General features: G+C 51.4%; 8 protein-coding genes across 8 annotated transcripts; 1 reads left to right on the top strand and 7 right to left on the bottom strand.

Moving 5' to 3' along the window:
- Positions 1–14: 14 nt before the first annotated feature.
- Positions 15–1001, bottom strand: BJY04DRAFT_214485 (FAD-dependent oxidoreductase; the record flags this gene model as incomplete). The annotated part of the gene is made up of 2 exons (XM_073715221.1): positions 15–639; positions 694–1001. Coding segments are annotated over 2 exons (933 nt in total), but the record flags the coding sequence as incomplete, so codon positions are not given.
- Positions 1002–1681: 680 nt separating this feature from the next.
- Positions 1682–2590, bottom strand: BJY04DRAFT_214484 (class I SAM-dependent methyltransferase; the record flags this gene model as incomplete). The annotated part of the gene is made up of 1 exon (XM_073715220.1): positions 1682–2590. The coding sequence occupies one exon, from the start codon at positions 2588–2590 to the stop codon at positions 1682–1684; it is 909 nt and encodes a 302-aa protein (XP_073575509.1).
- An 811-nt stretch (positions 2591–3401) lies between these two features.
- Positions 3402–4725, bottom strand: BJY04DRAFT_214483 (uncharacterized protein; the record flags this gene model as incomplete). The annotated part of the gene is made up of 2 exons (XM_073715219.1): positions 3402–4326; positions 4379–4725. The coding sequence occupies 2 exons, from the start codon at positions 4723–4725 to the stop codon at positions 3402–3404; spliced, it is 1272 nt and encodes a 423-aa protein (XP_073575508.1).
- Positions 4726–4985: 260 nt separating this feature from the next.
- BJY04DRAFT_205405 (kinase-like domain-containing protein) lies at positions 4986–6266 on the bottom strand (the record flags this gene model as incomplete). Its single annotated transcript, XM_073713593.1, has 4 exons — positions 4986–5271; positions 5351–5491; positions 5557–5687; positions 5721–6266. The coding sequence occupies 4 exons, from the start codon at positions 6264–6266 to the stop codon at positions 4986–4988; spliced, it is 1104 nt and encodes a 367-aa protein (XP_073575507.1).
- Positions 6267–8723: 2457 nt separating this feature from the next.
- On the bottom strand, positions 8724–9190 carry BJY04DRAFT_180261 (uncharacterized protein). Its single transcript, XM_073710032.1, has 2 exons — positions 8960–9190; positions 8724–8887 (listed from the first exon to the last, which is right to left on the bottom strand). Exons 1-2 carry the CDS (start codon positions 9089–9091, stop codon positions 8780–8782), a joined length of 240 nt encoding a protein of 79 aa, XP_073575506.1. The 5' UTR covers positions 9092–9190; the 3' UTR covers positions 8724–8779.
- Positions 9191–10146: 956 nt separating this feature from the next.
- Positions 10147–11289, top strand: BJY04DRAFT_231111 (SDR family NAD(P)-dependent oxidoreductase; the record flags this gene model as incomplete). Its single annotated transcript, XM_073719442.1, has 4 exons — positions 10147–10222; positions 10284–10387; positions 10438–10909; positions 11010–11289. The coding sequence occupies 4 exons, from the start codon at positions 10147–10149 to the stop codon at positions 11225–11227; spliced, it is 870 nt and encodes a 289-aa protein (XP_073575505.1). The 3' UTR covers positions 11228–11289.
- Positions 11290–12138: 849 nt separating this feature from the next.
- On the bottom strand, positions 12139–12879 carry BJY04DRAFT_214479 (carbonic anhydrase; the record flags this gene model as incomplete). Its single annotated transcript, XM_073715218.1, has 2 exons — positions 12139–12664; positions 12725–12879. 2 exons carry the CDS (start codon positions 12877–12879, stop codon positions 12139–12141), a joined length of 681 nt encoding a protein of 226 aa, XP_073575504.1.
- Positions 12880–13631: 752 nt separating this feature from the next.
- On the bottom strand, positions 13632–15417 carry BJY04DRAFT_231109 (DUF1996 domain-containing protein; the record flags this gene model as incomplete). The annotated part of the gene is made up of 3 exons (XM_073719441.1): positions 13632–14566; positions 14616–14839; positions 15359–15417. The coding sequence occupies 3 exons, from the start codon at positions 15415–15417 to the stop codon at positions 13791–13793; spliced, it is 1059 nt and encodes a 352-aa protein (XP_073575503.1). The 3' UTR covers positions 13632–13790.
- Positions 15418–15761: the final 344 nt, after the last annotated feature.

The raw sequence follows: 15761 nt of genomic DNA, 5'->3' as shown, positions 1-15761 counted from the left end.
CGAACCTTGTGGACGGCATCACCGATCAAGACTGTGCGCCCGTGGCTCCATTTCTCGAGCACACCTTCCTCTAGCGCGGCCATGCTCGCCTTAACGCGGGCGTCCCAGAGGTCCTGGAAGGTGTAGCCCGGTCCGGCCTGCGCACTGCCATACTCGCGCATGATCGCTTCCGCATCCTCGTCCGTGAACCGAGGGCAGTTTGGCGTGCGCGTCTCCTTGTCAGCTTTGACGAAGAAGAACCAGAATGCCAGGCCTGGAACACCAGCGGCAACAATCCCCGAGTGGCCGTGGTTGTATGTATTATGGACCGTCCCGTCGGGGAGAAATGCATTGTTCTTCGAGACCCCAAAGACGCAGTTGAACTGGCTTGTAAAACCCTCGAGAAGCTGGCTGGCCTGTTTGGCGTCGCCGGTCTTCTGCGCCATCATCTCACGCACGCGGCTGTGCACTCCGTCTGCACCGACTAGAATTGACCCGTGATGTGTCGCGCCGTTTTGCGTCGTGACCGTAACTCCCTTCTCCGTCTCCTCGTAGCCCACAATCCCCTTGTTCTCGTGGAGCTTGGATTTATCGGCGACGTGGTCGTGCAGGATCTCGAGGACTTTGCGGCGCTCCATGAACATGACGGGGCGACCAAGGCTAAAAGCTTCATTGCTCGTATCAATACTCTCCTCAGGGATATAGGTGGCCTACCGCTCCCACAACTCCACCTGCGCAACCGACTCCTCAAAACACCGTCCCGTCTCACTGTAATGGTTGCGATAGATAATCGGCGTAATGACTTTCTCGATGTCACTCCACACGCCCAGCTGATCCAGGATGCGCAGACAATGCGGGAAGAAACCAATGGACGCGCCCAGCTGCGCCGCGAACTGGCCCTTCTCGAAAAGCTCGTAGTCGATTCCGGCGCGCTCGAGGGCCAACGCGAGGCCGAGGCCTGCGATGCTGCCGCCTGCAATGAGGACTTTAAAGGGTTGCGATTGTGATTGTGATTCGGACATTGTTAGAGGTGAGGGAACGAAGACGAGCTCGGGAGCTGCGCAACGGGCGGAGGCGACTATTTAAGACACGAACAGGAGGCGGCCCACGTGGCGCGAGAGCGAGGGGATCCATCGTGAAGAGTTGAAGCGGCCCATGAACGGCTGGTGGTGAGTTTCTAGACTCTAGAGCCGACGGTTACTGGATAGGGAGGGTTGGCGCGGCCCTAAGCGGCACTAGGGAGGGCCGGCGTTTCCACTATCTCCACCCTGTGGAATCCTGTCATTCCATGATTCATGTTTGGGGTCGAGACTCCGAGTTGGTCGTTGCCGCTTCCGAGTCAATGCTGTTTGCTCAGGGGTCTATAGTCATTGCAGAAGGGTTCGGTGTGGAGCAGTGTGTCGACGGTTGTTGTAGTACCAACATGGGTTAACTGGTGAAATCAGAACCACTTTGAGTCTTGATCCGAGCTGATCTGGGGTATTGATGTAAAATAACTCCTCGAGTGAGGCAACCTTGCATAATCTCTGAAGAAAGTGATTGTAGGCTAGTCAAACATCCGTATTCATCGCATTTGACAGAAGACTTACCGTATCGTGACATCTGATTTGTTACTGCTGAGACATCTTGCATAACCAATCCTGCATGATTCCAGCCACGAAGCTTATTCCAAGGGAGCAGTAGTAGCAGTAAGAAGCACATATCACTGCCCCTTCCGACCTACAGCGACCACAATCCGACCCTGATGCACCACAACCCCCTGCTCCGTCTCCTTAACAGCACCAGCAAACAGGTCAACCCACGCCTCGCGCGAAATCGGCGCATTCGGCGCCTGGGCCTTTGGCGGAAACAGATCGGCCAGTTCCTCCCACACCATCAGGTAATCCTCCGTCCAGCCCTTGAAGTCCTGCCTTCTCTTCTCCCGCACGCGCAGCAGCGCGTCCTGGAACCCGAACTGGGCGAGCTCTGCGTCGAGGCTATCAACCCATTCATACCGGATACCCCTCTGCTGCATGCCACCGTTGAGAATATGCACGATACTGGTACATGCCGTGCTTGACACCGACGGCGACGGCGACTCGACGGTCCACCTGTCTCCTCTGCTCTCGTCCCACTGGAGAAGCCCACCGGGTTTCAGAAGCGTCGAGGCAGCCGTCAAGATAGGTGTCAGGTTTGAGTCCGGGATAACGCTGACAAAGGCGCGGATGTGAATGATGTCATAAGCACCGATGAGCTCCGCCGGGAGAGGCTCGGCAAGGATATCAAGCTGGCGGAAGCTCACACCGTCTGGGAGGAAGGCTGAGCTTGGGAAGTTCACGGGGTTGATGTCGAAGCCGTCCAGCTGGGCGGGGATGTTGTTCTTCGCAAAGTGCGTATGGAGCTCGGTCAGCCAGATGCCGTTGCCGCAGGCGAGGTCAGCGACTTTCAGGTGCTGCGGAGATACGGTTAAGGTGTTCTCAATGGTTGGGTCTAGGAGAGGGCCAAGGGTGTTTTGGAATAGGAAGTGCTGCAGGTGCAAGCGAGCAGAGGTTCGAAAGTTCCTCGCTGGAGCAACCCAGAACTTGGAGGCGTCGTAGTTCTCGACGTGAGAAGGGGAAGGGCCGGATGACATTTTGCCTTCGAGCAAGTCTTTCGGTTTCTCGATTCTCGTGGCAGGCAGGACAGAGATAGGGCAAGGAGAGCAGTTGGTTGCAGAAGCAGTAGAAGTTGGGTATCGACAAAGAAGAACAGAGGCAGCGCGAGAGCGCAAATATATACCTAAGCAGTTAAATCCATGGAAGCCAGAAAAGTGGCGGTCCTGTTCTTCACAGATTCTCTCAGGCCCCCCACAGGATTACATAGGCAGTACACTCAACAGTAAGCCCTAGCCCCCAAAGCCACCAATTCCCGTCCCTTTTCTCCAATAGGTCTGCTTTATTGACTGATCCAGGTCATCCTAGTGTAAGGCTAGCCCGGACATGATTGGACTGCTCGGCTGTAAACCCGAAGAGATCTACTAGATCCATAGCCCGTACCAGAGCTTATATGGTGTGCTGGCGGCTTTTTAGCGCAGTCGGAAAATCTTTTTATCGGCCGTACTCTGCGAACAGTAGTCTGTTGAGAGTGAATCGCAATTAGCAGGAGGATTTACATCAGTAAATTATGGAAGCATTCATTCTCCTTCCGCAGTAGATATATTCATGACCTGAACTTGGCAGAGCAACTCTCAATGACTGTGCTATAGTTTGCATTCACGAGTCTGGCGGATTTCTTCTTTAATTATTTAAATGGCTCTTCGTTAGGCAAATATTGTATGTAGTGACCACATCTTGATATCAACCATTAGCAGGTACATTAAAGCCCAGCCTTAGGAAGAGCACACCCGATCTAGTCCACTCTACTTATAGTCCGAAATATCCCTTGAACACCGTTCAAGGAAGAGTCTACCACGAATGCGGAACAGTATACTTCTTCCAGTGCTGCTCTGTATCCGCCTCCATGAACTTCTCAATCCCCCCTAGCACCCCGTCACCCCCAACCTCCCAATCTCCACGCTCCACCATCCCAGCCCAGCTCTCAAGGTCCCTATGGATCTGAACCCGATGATAATCCGTAAAGTCATTCGACAACCCAGCTTGATACAAACTCCCTCGGCTTCCTTTAGGGAAAGCTTCCGTGTCCTCAGGATGCACGCCGAAAGGCTCCCCCGTGGATTGTCTCGTGAACCCACGCGCCCCAATCCGGAACGGAAGCTCGAGACGGAATTCATTGGTAAAGTGGTAATAGCCGTTTGGGATCGCAACTGTGATTAGGCCTTCTGTGGGCACTGGGACGTCGTAATCAGGTCCATCCACCTGTGTAATCTGCGTAGTTTCGACAATGAATATTCGAATGTAGTCACGGTTGTCAGGCGGTTGGTTTAGGAACTCATCGAGAGTTGGGAATCGAACGCGGATGTCGGAGATGGCTTTCAGTAAGTCGTGGGCGAATGTACACGACGGGACAAGGTTGTCGGTGAATGCGTCGGGGTTGTGCCAGGGGAGATGGGCATATGGTGCAGGCTCGCCTGACAGTGCCGTTATTCGTGTCTCGATGACGGCGACTAGACGTTCCAGGCCGGAGGTGGCCTTTTGAACGTCGGTGGGGGTGTATGGATGCCACCTCCATGGACGTACAATGACTGGGCCGCCAATGTCACCGTCATCAGACTGTGTAATCGGAATTATTGTGACTTTGCCTTCGTCTAACATCTCCAAATAGCCCTGCAGGATGTCTTCCAGGGGCAACCAGCTCCAGTGGTGGTAACAAATGTCCACGGCCTCGTTAAAGTTTGGGATGAATGTAGCAGTAGAGGTGTGGAGATCAAAGCTAGACAATTGTTAGAAGAATTCAAATGCAGCAGAGGGAAGAGTTCAGGTACGCAAGGCCAAGTGGATCGTCGCAAGTCCAATATGAGGACGTGTAGAGTAGAACATATCGGTTTTTCTCGGCGATGTCTAGAATGCTCCCCTCTAGCATCAGTTCCGCGGAAGCTAGCCCGCCAAGGTAGTAGAAGAAACAATGAGGAGTTCGCGAGATAAAGCATCTAGGTTTCAAGTAAGCCCGCTTCAGGAATTCGATCAATGAGGGACTGAGTTCGTTGGCTAGTTCTGGGGACGGCGCATGACGCTCCCACCAGGTTTGCGGTTTGATCCAGTCGCGTTCACTTTCGGTCCAGCCGCGACGCATTATCTCATTATGAAGGTCGGCGCACCGTTGGTAATCCATTGTAGAAGAGGATTGGGTGGCTGGGGAGAGATAGAACGAACGTTCAAGGAGAAAAGGGGGATGGCTGGCTCGGAACGGGTTTGGCTCATCTCCAATTCGTTAGATGGGGTAGTGTCTGGATATCAGAGATACATCAACCTGACGATCAGCCTTGATCTATGGTGCAGGTTTCTTTTAGCTCAAGGTGTGTGCTTTGCATACAAACGTCCCGATTGGATATACTCTTGAGAGAGGAAGTTGATTATGCCTACAGTTTCACCTCATACATCATTCCTAATCTTGCCATACTCAGGCAAAGCCCACTTGACCATCCACTCTGACTCGAGGATCTCTTGGGTCGTTGGACGATCCTCAGGTCTGAATGACAGCATAGGCCGTAGCATATCAAAGATAGCGGCCTTCTCGCTCACATCAACCAACGGCATCCCTTCATTCTGCCTGGGCTCTTGCACACTATCCTCAAACCGATCGTTCCAAGACCGGAAAGGGTTACGTTTCAGTGGCGTGCCATCCTCTGAAAAGCTTTCATGTCGACCCTCCCACTTCCTCCACCATTCAGGCGGCAGGATACCAAGAGTATCGACCTGCTCACGGGTCATGTAGTCAGTCCTCCGTCGCGAGAAACCCTTCGAACAGTGGCCGCTGGGCGATGATAGACCATATAGTGCAGGCGAGAATCCAAATGTCCGATGCGAAAGACAAAGGCTTATCTGGTTTAAATCGAACCTCGGGAGGACGGAGAATCAGCGGCGCGCGAGATTCATATCTCAGTTCTTCCGGGTATGGAAAGGCTTCGCCAAATCTGAAAGTAAGATGTGCGCCTCTGCAAACTTGATGTCCTCGCTTGCTGCCCCTAGCCATATAGGCGCGATGCCGTGGGATGGGACACCCGGGGGAAGCGGCTTGCCGTCGAAAAGAACCACCGGTCCAAGCTCCGGGGCGCCATACTTCGCATAAATTTGCTCAATTATAATTTAATCGAAATTATGGGGCACCTTAAGAAGGATATTGCCTAGGTGCAGGTCTCCATGGACTATCCCTTGGGCATGTACGTAATTCACAACAACGACAAGTTGAGCGGCTAATGAGCGGGCGAAATCAAGCTGGAAGAGTCGGATCCACGAACCGTCTTTCACTTGGGAGAGACTAGCCCTCGCTGATGTGGTAACATAGCAGGCATGACTGCCGTTTGGGCCGTGGACGGTAAACGTGTCTAGGACGGAGGGAACCATTTCCTTTGCAGGATTGTGGATTGAAAAACGAGGAGATTCGAGGGCGGATATAATGTCCACTTCCTTTAGGTTCGAATTTGCTGTGCAAACCTTCACTGCCACATATTTATGGGATTGTTCATCACGGGCCAGCCATGTAGTTGAATAGGAGCCATATCCCAGCTTATGGACAACTTGGTATCGACCTTGGAAGTGATCTCCGATCTTTATCGGGTGATAGCCGCCTTTTTGGTAATTCTCAAGCCTCTCGACACCTTCAAGAGGCTCATAGAGCAGATCATTGGTCTCCTGGCAGTTGAATGCGGTCATGCCGTAAGCGCGATGAAGCAGGGGTATGCGCCCTTTACTGAGAGGAAATCGCGCTTGGGCCGTGTAGACCTTGGGAGCAATGACCGAACGGTTAATAACAAGAGTTTAAACATTGCCCTATCATGGTTTCGACCAAGGAGAACAGAATAACTGGCCTCAGTCCAGTTGCAGTACACGAGGTGAGTGGGTACAAATCGCGGCGCGCGACACGCTACGCGTTCAGGTATACATTGGCTGTACGGCGTTGATCTCGTCTACAAGTACTGCCAGATCATGCAACAAACCAGAAAGTACCAAGGCTACTAATATTTTCAGTCTCACGGAGCATCTCAAGGACTATTCCGCAACTATAGGATGGTCCCAAGGCTAGGAAGATCACATATTTATCCTGACAGAGCCCTGCTGTAGCACGCCTAGTCTAAGATAACTCCTGTTGCAGGAGAATCAAAATTGATTGGAGGTATCATTATCTCACGCGTAATACTCATAACTCGTGGGCTATCTCATTATAAGTCTTTCCGTTAATACCCAGCTACTAGTCCATGCTGTCTCTTCCGAGATTTTTCCAAGGAGGTACCGAACCTTCGCACAGGCTAGAGTTATAATCTTAATGTAGGGGGCAGGGGTGGTTACACTCCTCGGTGGTTCTGCTATAATAAGTTATGTTTATGAGGGCTTCCATGGCTTTTGGTACCTCAACGCGGCACTATTCGGTGCTTCAACGATTTGCTTCGCATTCATGTACAACCCTCCTCCGCGCATCATGCAAACCACAATGACAACAAAGCAGAAACTACAGAATCTGGACTAAGTTACGTCCGCCCTATTAGCTACTAGGATAATTGGTTTTGTCATGGCCTTGTCATAGACAGATAACCCCTACCCCTGGACCGAATCTCGCGTGTTGACCACATTCATCCTTGGTGGTATTCTTCTTGCTCTCTTGGTTGTATACGAGACGTTTGTCAAAAGAACGGCATGTTCTATCACGACCTTTCCAAGAATGATCACGATTTCGCCTGGCTTCTATTCTGATGTTTGCCGAGGGAACCGCTTCCTTTGCTGTGAATACGTACTTTCCCATGGAGATGACCGTTCTGTTTGAGACCGACCTTGTACGAGTAGGGCTGCGGTACTCTACTGCCTTCTTCGCATTGATAGTCGCAGTAGTCGTTATCTTAATCATTGTGGTGAAGAAGAAAGCAATCCGATGGCCTCTTGTGGCATCGTTCGTCTTCCTAGCCCTTTTCTTCGGTACGACTCTACGAATTCGCACAGCAGCCACTAGACTGACCTCTCACATCCTTGGTGGCAACGGCTTCCCTCTCAGATTCAACCAAGATATGGGGATATACGGTCTTTCTCGGAGCTGGGTTGGCCATCTGCCTCACTGCCACCGTTCTCACCCCTCGCCCCACACAAGCTGTTAGCTGTTGGGATATTCTAACCGGTCCTGATTTGTTGAACATTGAGGTCATGCCATACGAAATGTGGAATATATAGCTTTTTATATTGCAGTAGATTTCACGCTTCACCATGGAGTTGCCTGAACTGATACGTACACATGTACAACTCTGAGACGTCTAGCTCATGCGGAAGTTCTCCATTCGCCTTGGTTGATCTTCCTGGAATCCCCTCCTCATTGCATGTTTCAAGGCGGTCCAGCGGCCTGCCGCCGCCCAGCGAAAGACCTGGCTGCACAGCCTGCACTAACTTTTGGCAGAGGCGCTCTGCACACTGATCTCTGGAGATATTGTAAGCACCAATGGAATGCTCACCCTGGTTGGGTATACGCGGGCTTACGAAGAGGCCATAGCCCCCAAACATTTGGAAAAGTACTACGTGGTGCTACAAATTACATATAATCCTATACTGCGCTTGACAATAAGTTCTATTCCTGGCGATGCTTACGACACTGGAGCAGAGTTGGAACGAGTATAGCAATCTACTGGTAGGCCGCCAGCAGGGCTTTTCAACGTCCGTGATGGTTAGAGCGACCCTTCAGGAACAAGCCTATGAACAGCTAAGATCATCCTTAGTCTGATGTAAGACAACAATCACGCTCAGACCCTCTACCCTTGTATTTGGCCGTTAGCTGCAAAGCACCCTTGCTAACACCAGAAGATGGTATCCTGCTCAGGCTCATGCCTGTCAGCTCCTGTGCCTACCTAACGCTATTCTAATTTGCCAGCATGGTTCACGATTGGGTTCTGCACCAAATGTTATGTCAACCCAGGCTATGCTACGTAAGCCGTTAATGGCCTGGCTGGATTCTCTCAGTCTCCGATCTATATTCTGTTCGGAGGCTCGGAGCTTTGACCAAAGTAATGTGCACAGCATTCCCCTCTCATCAGCCAAGTACCCTCTACTTTGATGGAGCAAGCAAGGCCCAAAAAGCATAAATACTTCGCCATAACCCTCGATATTTCTTGATTTTTGCTCATCATCGCACCATCTGCAATTGATTGAATCACTCTATTCCCGACCATCTTCCTCTATTTCAAATAAACACCTCACTCAAAATGCGCTTTGTTGCCATCTTCGCGGTCCTCCTGGCCGTCGCCACTGCCGCCCCTTCCACCCCTCCTCTTAACAAGCGTCAGCAGGGCGATAAATGCCGTGTATGACTTTCTTCCCTTCTCCCTTACAGAAGATTAGAGAGCGTCGTGGTTGAAATGCTGATATAGGTATAGATGATCGACTACCCTGACGACTGCCCAGCCCATGGGCTTATTTTTTGTGATGGTTCCGGCGGGGTTCGTATCTGCTGCGTGTGATTCCCCCTTTACTACCCAAGCGATTGTTATTAAGAGTAACTTGCTCATCCGCTTCCAGACTTGGCAAGCCTAGGGTGTCTGTAGCGTCTCTCTGTCACGGGGTGGGCGGGACATAGTGGTTGGAAAGGACATAGTGGTTGGAAAGGGAGGGTAACTTTCCTATTAGTACACTCATTTCTTCCAGCAAATAAGAGCTCTCTTTCGCCCGTGGAAAGCAGTAAAGGGTAAAGACCATGTTCTCTCTACTAAGTCCGCACAGTAGAAGCGGGTGGCCGTTGAATAGCCGTCACCACAGTCCAGAAAGCTTCGCACTTATGTAGTCCCGTACATTTACCTACTTGACCACGTTGGGTGTGGCGGCGTGAGCAAGGATACCTGTTTGTTTTCTGTCATCTCTAGCGAAGGAGATTGATCTTAATCTACAATGGCAACGGAAGTTATTCTCAACCATACCTTTAGATTTTCTCTTAGGATCCGGAACAAAAAAGCCGGAAGACGTGTACCAGAGTTTATGGGACTAGGAACAGCCATCAACCTTTATATATTGCTGTTTTCCCTGGCAGTTCGAGCTTGCTTAAAGCACTCACAGTAATCTCCACGCTCAGTATCCACCTCTTCCCGGCCTTCCCTGCTTTCCTTACCCTCTTTGTAATTCTACTTTGTCCAGCAAGATAGTACCTACCAGGGGATTCTAGCTTCTAGTTCGTCATTTTGATTTCGCAGGAGCCAGCCAGAACTCTTCATGTAGGGGCATCGCCTACGGGCTACAAGTCGACTTCTGTTAAGCTTGAAAAGTCTTATGAAGATGGAGATCTGGAAAATGATTAGTAGCACTGATTGTAATTACTGCTGGCCCTAAGCTACCATGAATGAAATCGGAAAGACCTGCCGAATCAGCCCACCCGAGCAACTTGGGCATAGGGAAAGTGATTCCGATGCATTTTTATCTCTTGTGGCAGCTCGATGGGTATACCTTCCGTATCCTAGCAGCGTCTCTCTACTTAAGGCGCCTTGTCGCATTGCCATACACATTCCGTTAAAATCAACAACTACAAAGTCAGCCGCATTGGAACGATTCCGCCCAGACACCAGGACTAACAAAAATGGCCGACTCCGCTTTAGCATCAAATTTATTCGCCGTCAAGGGGATTGTTGCGGTTATCACTGGTGGCGGTAGTGGTATGCTGACTTCTATATTATCAAATTTGGTCGAAGTATCAATCTCTAAGCCCTGGATTAGGGCTCGGTCTCTTCATGACTCGCGCACTCGCATCCAACGGCGCAAAGCGAGTCTACATCCTCGGCAGGAGAAAGCACGTCCTTGACCAAGCCATAACAGATCTGGTCCGTCAAACCCATCTACAGTACCCTTTCCCCTATCTAACCAGGACCAGGGCTTCGACAACATAACCGCAATCCAATGCGACGTAACAAACCCCGAATCTCTCCTCACGGCAACAACCCTCATCAGATCCGAAACGGGCTACATAAACCTCCTAATCGCGAACTCCGGCATCGCCGGGCCCTCAGGCACCGTCCCGCCGAACTCATCCATAGCCGATCTCCAAAAAACCCTCCTGAACATCCCCATTGAAGAATTCACGAATACCTTCCACGTCAACACCTCCGCGGTCTTCTATACCGCAATCGCATTCCTCGACCTCCTCGACATCGGGAATAAGAATGGTAGCTACCCCCCGGCACGAAGCCAGGTCATCGCCACAAGCAGCATCGGCAGCTTCAACCGCCGAATCACGGCTGGGTTTGCGTACGGCGCAAGTAAGGCTGCCACGACGATGCTGATGAAGGTGCTGTCGACTTATCTTGTGCCGTGGAGGGTTCGGGTCAATGTACTTTGTCCGGGGTGTATGTTTCTGTTTCCTTCTCTTTCTCCACGTCCTTTGCTTACCTCGCACTCTTTATCCCTCTCATGTGTAAGAATCAACATATACTGATAATCATCTAGTATTCCCAACAGACCTAACAACAAACCTAATTCACGGAACAGATCCAACGGTTGAAGGTGCGTTTCCGCCTGAGCAGATCCCGGCTGAGCGCGCGGGGACGCCGCAGGATATCATGGGGCCGTTGCTGTATCTTGCGTCGAGGGCTGGGGCTTACTGTAATGGGAACTGTGTAATTACGGATGGGGGGAGGTTGAGTGTGACGCCGGCGACTTATTAGGATTGTGGTGCGCATGATAGACTTCGCGGGCTCTACTTCGGTATGGACGAAGAGGTTAGCATGGACTATGAGACAGACGAAGGTTAACATTGGGGGCTTGGATGCATATTGCGATCATGTCTCAACAGTAACTCAGCTATCCATACATAGTAAAGTCTCGAGAGGCGTTTGCGTAGATAGGCTTGCTGGTGATCTAATGAAGTCCGATGACTTGCTTGCATAAAGTACCCTTAATAACTTAAGCCAATCGCTTACTATCTATACAACCAATCTTGAATCACCCCTTAATCAACCTCGCTAAATATATTAATTAATTGCGTCACTGGGCCTTGTTGATATCAGCCCCACATTCGCCAGATAACCTTAAGCAGCTAAAACAATCCACCCGCTCTGATTGGTGGGATAGACAGCCGGTTGGGGTTTCGATCTTGTTCGAAAAACACGTCTGCCCCTCGCGAGTTGCGCCCTGCAGCCCGTGGGATGGATTGTGACTGCGCGCATTTCCGAGCGATGCGGACTCGAAAGTGTAGCCGGTGCCATGCCCTGGATGACCCGAAACTGCTGCAACATCAGCTGTTTTGAAGCTCTTATTGGAATTGCTGGGCTCCGTGGATACCCGACCCTGCAGATCTGGCTTCGGAAAAGTTGATCTGTCAAGTTGATGTATCACCGGGGCGTTGTGAACCGGCGTTGGGGGGTTGGGGGTGGTGACCCCTCCTAATTGAGGAGCTGTCGGATCGCCTCCAGCAAAGCAGCGCGAAGAAATTTTGAGAATTGGTGAAGTTGTATTATCTAGATTGTTCATTGAATAATATTGTAAAACATTGACGTGCGAGATTCATGACACCTCCTCTACTCCAGACCCTGAACACCATCCAAAACATCCCCTCGACCTTTTTGTAACCACCCACTTAACCCTTGGTGAGGTTGTAGATCTTCTGGATATCCGCCAGCATACCCGGGAAATCAATCTTCAGATCCCGAAGCAATCCATCCTTCAGGTTAAACACCCAGCCGTGAACAATCGGGTACTGATTCTCCTCGTAGCTCTGCTGCACAACAGCAGTCTTGATAACGCTGCGGCAAGACTCAACAACGTTCAACTCGACAAGGCGGTTGAACCGGGCCTCGTCGTCCTCAATCGCATCCAGCTCCTTCTCATACAGTCTGTAGACGTCACGGATGTTTCGCAGCCACGGGTTCAAGATTCCCAAGTCTGTAGGCGTCAAGGCGGCCTTGACACCTCCGCAGTTGTAGTGGCCGCAGACGACAATGTGCTTGACCTTCAGGTGGCGGACGGCGTAGTTGATCACGGACATGGAGCTGAGATCGATGGTAGGAACAACGTTGGCGATGTTGCGGTGGACAAAGACCTCGCCGGCGTCAAGGCCCATGATTTCGTTCGCGGGGACACGGCTGTCACTGCAGCCGATGTACCTGTCGAGTCACCGGATTAGTTTTCATCCCTCAATTGCTTTTGCTGGAGTGAGAACGTACAGATAATCCGGGGCCTGCCCGGCAGCAAGCTTCGTAAAGAACTCTGGGTCGGAATCTTTCTTTGCGGCTACCCAGGCGCGGTTGCTCTCGAAGATCTTGTCATGGCTCTGCTCGAGGTAGCGCACGACGGCAGCTTGGTCCTTGGCGTCAGGCATCTTGGAGTGGGTGCAGTATGAGTTTGCAAGGAACTGGGGACGTTGGAAGGCCGGAGGGGTTATCAGAGGACGGAGGGGTAAGCGGGTGGTCAGTCGGCGCAGCATGCTGGTCTCAGGTCGTCCGGGGTCGCAGCAGCTTTAAGAAGGGCCCGCGGAAGAAGATCTGCCTCTGCCCGGCCTCACGTGACTGTCTACCGGAAGGCCTTTTTGGGTTTCTCCTCTTGCTTCATCTCTTCATCTCTTCATCTGCATGATCCATCACGCTGTCACCACCACGGAGGTTGTTGACCGGGCGAACATGTGGGGTAGAAAGATGACTGTTTCATCATGTTGGACGAAAGCCTCTTAATCTCGCCTGTGAACGAAACCATCAGCACACATCTCCATTGATCATCTTCACTTTTTTCGAACCCTGTCCCTCGCTGTAATTTCGGACCGCAGAAAAGCAGCCGACCATGCAGCTACTCGTTATCGCATTCGTCCACTCATGAGCAATAATTGTTCAGGGTCCGACTCCGAGTAGAAGCTGACCTCCGCATCGCTCTGCACCAATTACTTCGCGAAGACCCCAATCGCACAAACTGGGCTGCGAACCTGGACCAATTCGGAGGCCCGTTGAGCTTCATGCAAGGACTCGATTAACCCTAAGATCTTTGTCGAGGAATATATCGACCTAGCACTTGCGCACGGGATCCTGGTCGAACTGATATGCCACATGATACCCTGGTTCTAATGTGTTCAACCTCGTAACGAATCTATGAACGGCGACACTGAAGGCGTCAATTGTTGGCCTACTTCGATGAAGGCGGGTAAAGTTTTCCCGTCCATCACTTGCAGGACCGTTGCCAGAAATTTCCATCATTAAACAACTCTATAATTATAACTGCAACAATATCTCCCCAGAACAAACATCAAAGCAGACGACGAGCATCACCATGCTGGTGATGATGATAATGCCTCTTGAGCTTCGTCTTGACATTCGTCGCGTTCCCCTTCATCTTCAAACTCTCCCACCAGTCGCTCGTCCCACGCAGAGGATCTCTATCCTCCGCAACCTCCTCACAAACAGTCCCTGAATCACCCTCTCCAAGCGGTCCCTTGATCGCGAAATAATCCCTCTTCGTCGGATCCTTCAGCATGTACTCGGCGGCTTCCGGCAACCACCCGTTGATGAAGTCCCCGTGGCTACAGAACGAGTTTCCGCAAGCAAGCTCCAGCGGCGGCTCGCCCTCCCATCCATCAGGAATAATCTCGCGCAGGTCGTAGCGAATAGAGAACCGCAGACGCGGGATTCTGTACATGCCATGGGGGCAGCGGTTCTCGCCATATCCCTCGTACCAGTCCGGATTCTTGGAGTACGCAGTCTCAAATGTCTCTGGATTCGTGCAGTCCGGGAAGAGCAAGAGGGTCTGCAGATGCGTATTGCACGTCTTCCTCGGAAACGCAGCAGTATGCTTCTCGTCATCCGACGGACCATGCTCGCAGAACCATGTTATCCCATTATCCGAGGTGAGATGCTCGGGCGCTGTAGCCGTGGCATTTCCTGCAATTACCTGGAAGTTCTCCGGAAAGGGGATCTCAGCCTCATTCATGAACTCGTAGTGCGCGCTGAACCGGAAGGGGACGATCAGCTCGTGGGTTTGGTTCGCTGGGGCGGACTGGTTGACGTGGAAGAGCGTCGGGATCCCTAGAGTTTCTCGTCAGTTTCATCCGCATTGAGAGGGAAGAGAGCATACAGTAGACGGAGAAATCGTGAGGATTCCTCGCAGTCGAACACCCCTCGCGCAGTTCAGCAGAGGTCGAAGCATTGACATTCACCGCATCGGAGCCAAAGAAGCTATGCATATGGCTCACATACTGACCGGGAAACACCAGCGGGTCAATATTCTTGAACATGAACCAGTCCACTGTCGTAACTGTGTATGCGTGAGCGGTTCCAGCCGCGAAAAGCAGAGAGAAGCTGCATTTTGCCTTGTCTTGCCGAGCACGTCAAGCTTCAAAACAAGATCAACTTAACTGCCATAAAACCCCGATCAATGGCATTGGCTTTTATACGTTCGAAGTGCGTCCTCCCGCAGTCATGGCGATAAAAGCTCGGCGATTGGCAATCGGAGAACCATGTTCTGAAGACTTCGCCGTTACAGAGATATTAAACCGATTGACGCTGTTCCCACCATATTACGACGCTCGATCCTGGCGGTTCGCTAGCGAGGGACTCCACTCCCCACCTGTCCGACTGTCAACCCCGTGTTTTAGATTAAGGGGTCCAGCGGTTACGGAGGGCTCCAAGGCAAACTGCAGAGAAACTGTTTGCTTAGCCTTGAGCTTTAGCTATTGAGTTGCGGGTCGGAGCTTGCCCTGGAATCTGAGAAGCAGTCGACGTCCCCTTTTGGTTGGAACTCAGAGTTACCGGAGCACTCCTTCCATCTCTCTGGGCTACTAGTCTTCACCATTATGCGTGAGGCAGCCTCGACCTTACCTCATTTCCAAGCCGCTTGAGACGCCAAGGATCTGACTCTTCTCTCGTCCATGATGCATCAAGCTCGAATTTGGAGCTCGAACCTTGAGATACCGTCTACTAAACCCGGATCCTTACATGATTTTTCGGCACACTTTGTCTAACCGACCTCAGTGGCGTGTTTTAAAATGTCCCTTTGCTAGCCTTGTTCAAAAGCTACCCAACAGCTGCCACTTCTACCATGACACGTCTTGTCAATACCGTCAAGTCTCAAGTAGAAGCAATGACAAGTAAACCCGTACCATATACGCATCTTCCCCAGCACAACCCTGACATATTGTCTGCCGAACTCGTCCCATCCTCTATATTCGACTACAATTCCCTAAAGGCTGTCCCTAACTACCAGATTCAATGCCACTACATC

The sequence above is a fragment of the Aspergillus karnatakaensis genome (assembly GCF_047715665.1).
Source record: "Aspergillus karnatakaensis strain CBS 102800 unplaced genomic scaffold BJY04scaffold_6, whole genome shotgun sequence".
NCBI lineage: Eukaryota > Fungi > Ascomycota > Eurotiomycetes > Eurotiales > Aspergillaceae > Aspergillus > Aspergillus karnatakaensis.
This window is presented reverse-complemented; position numbering and strand designations above follow the sequence as displayed.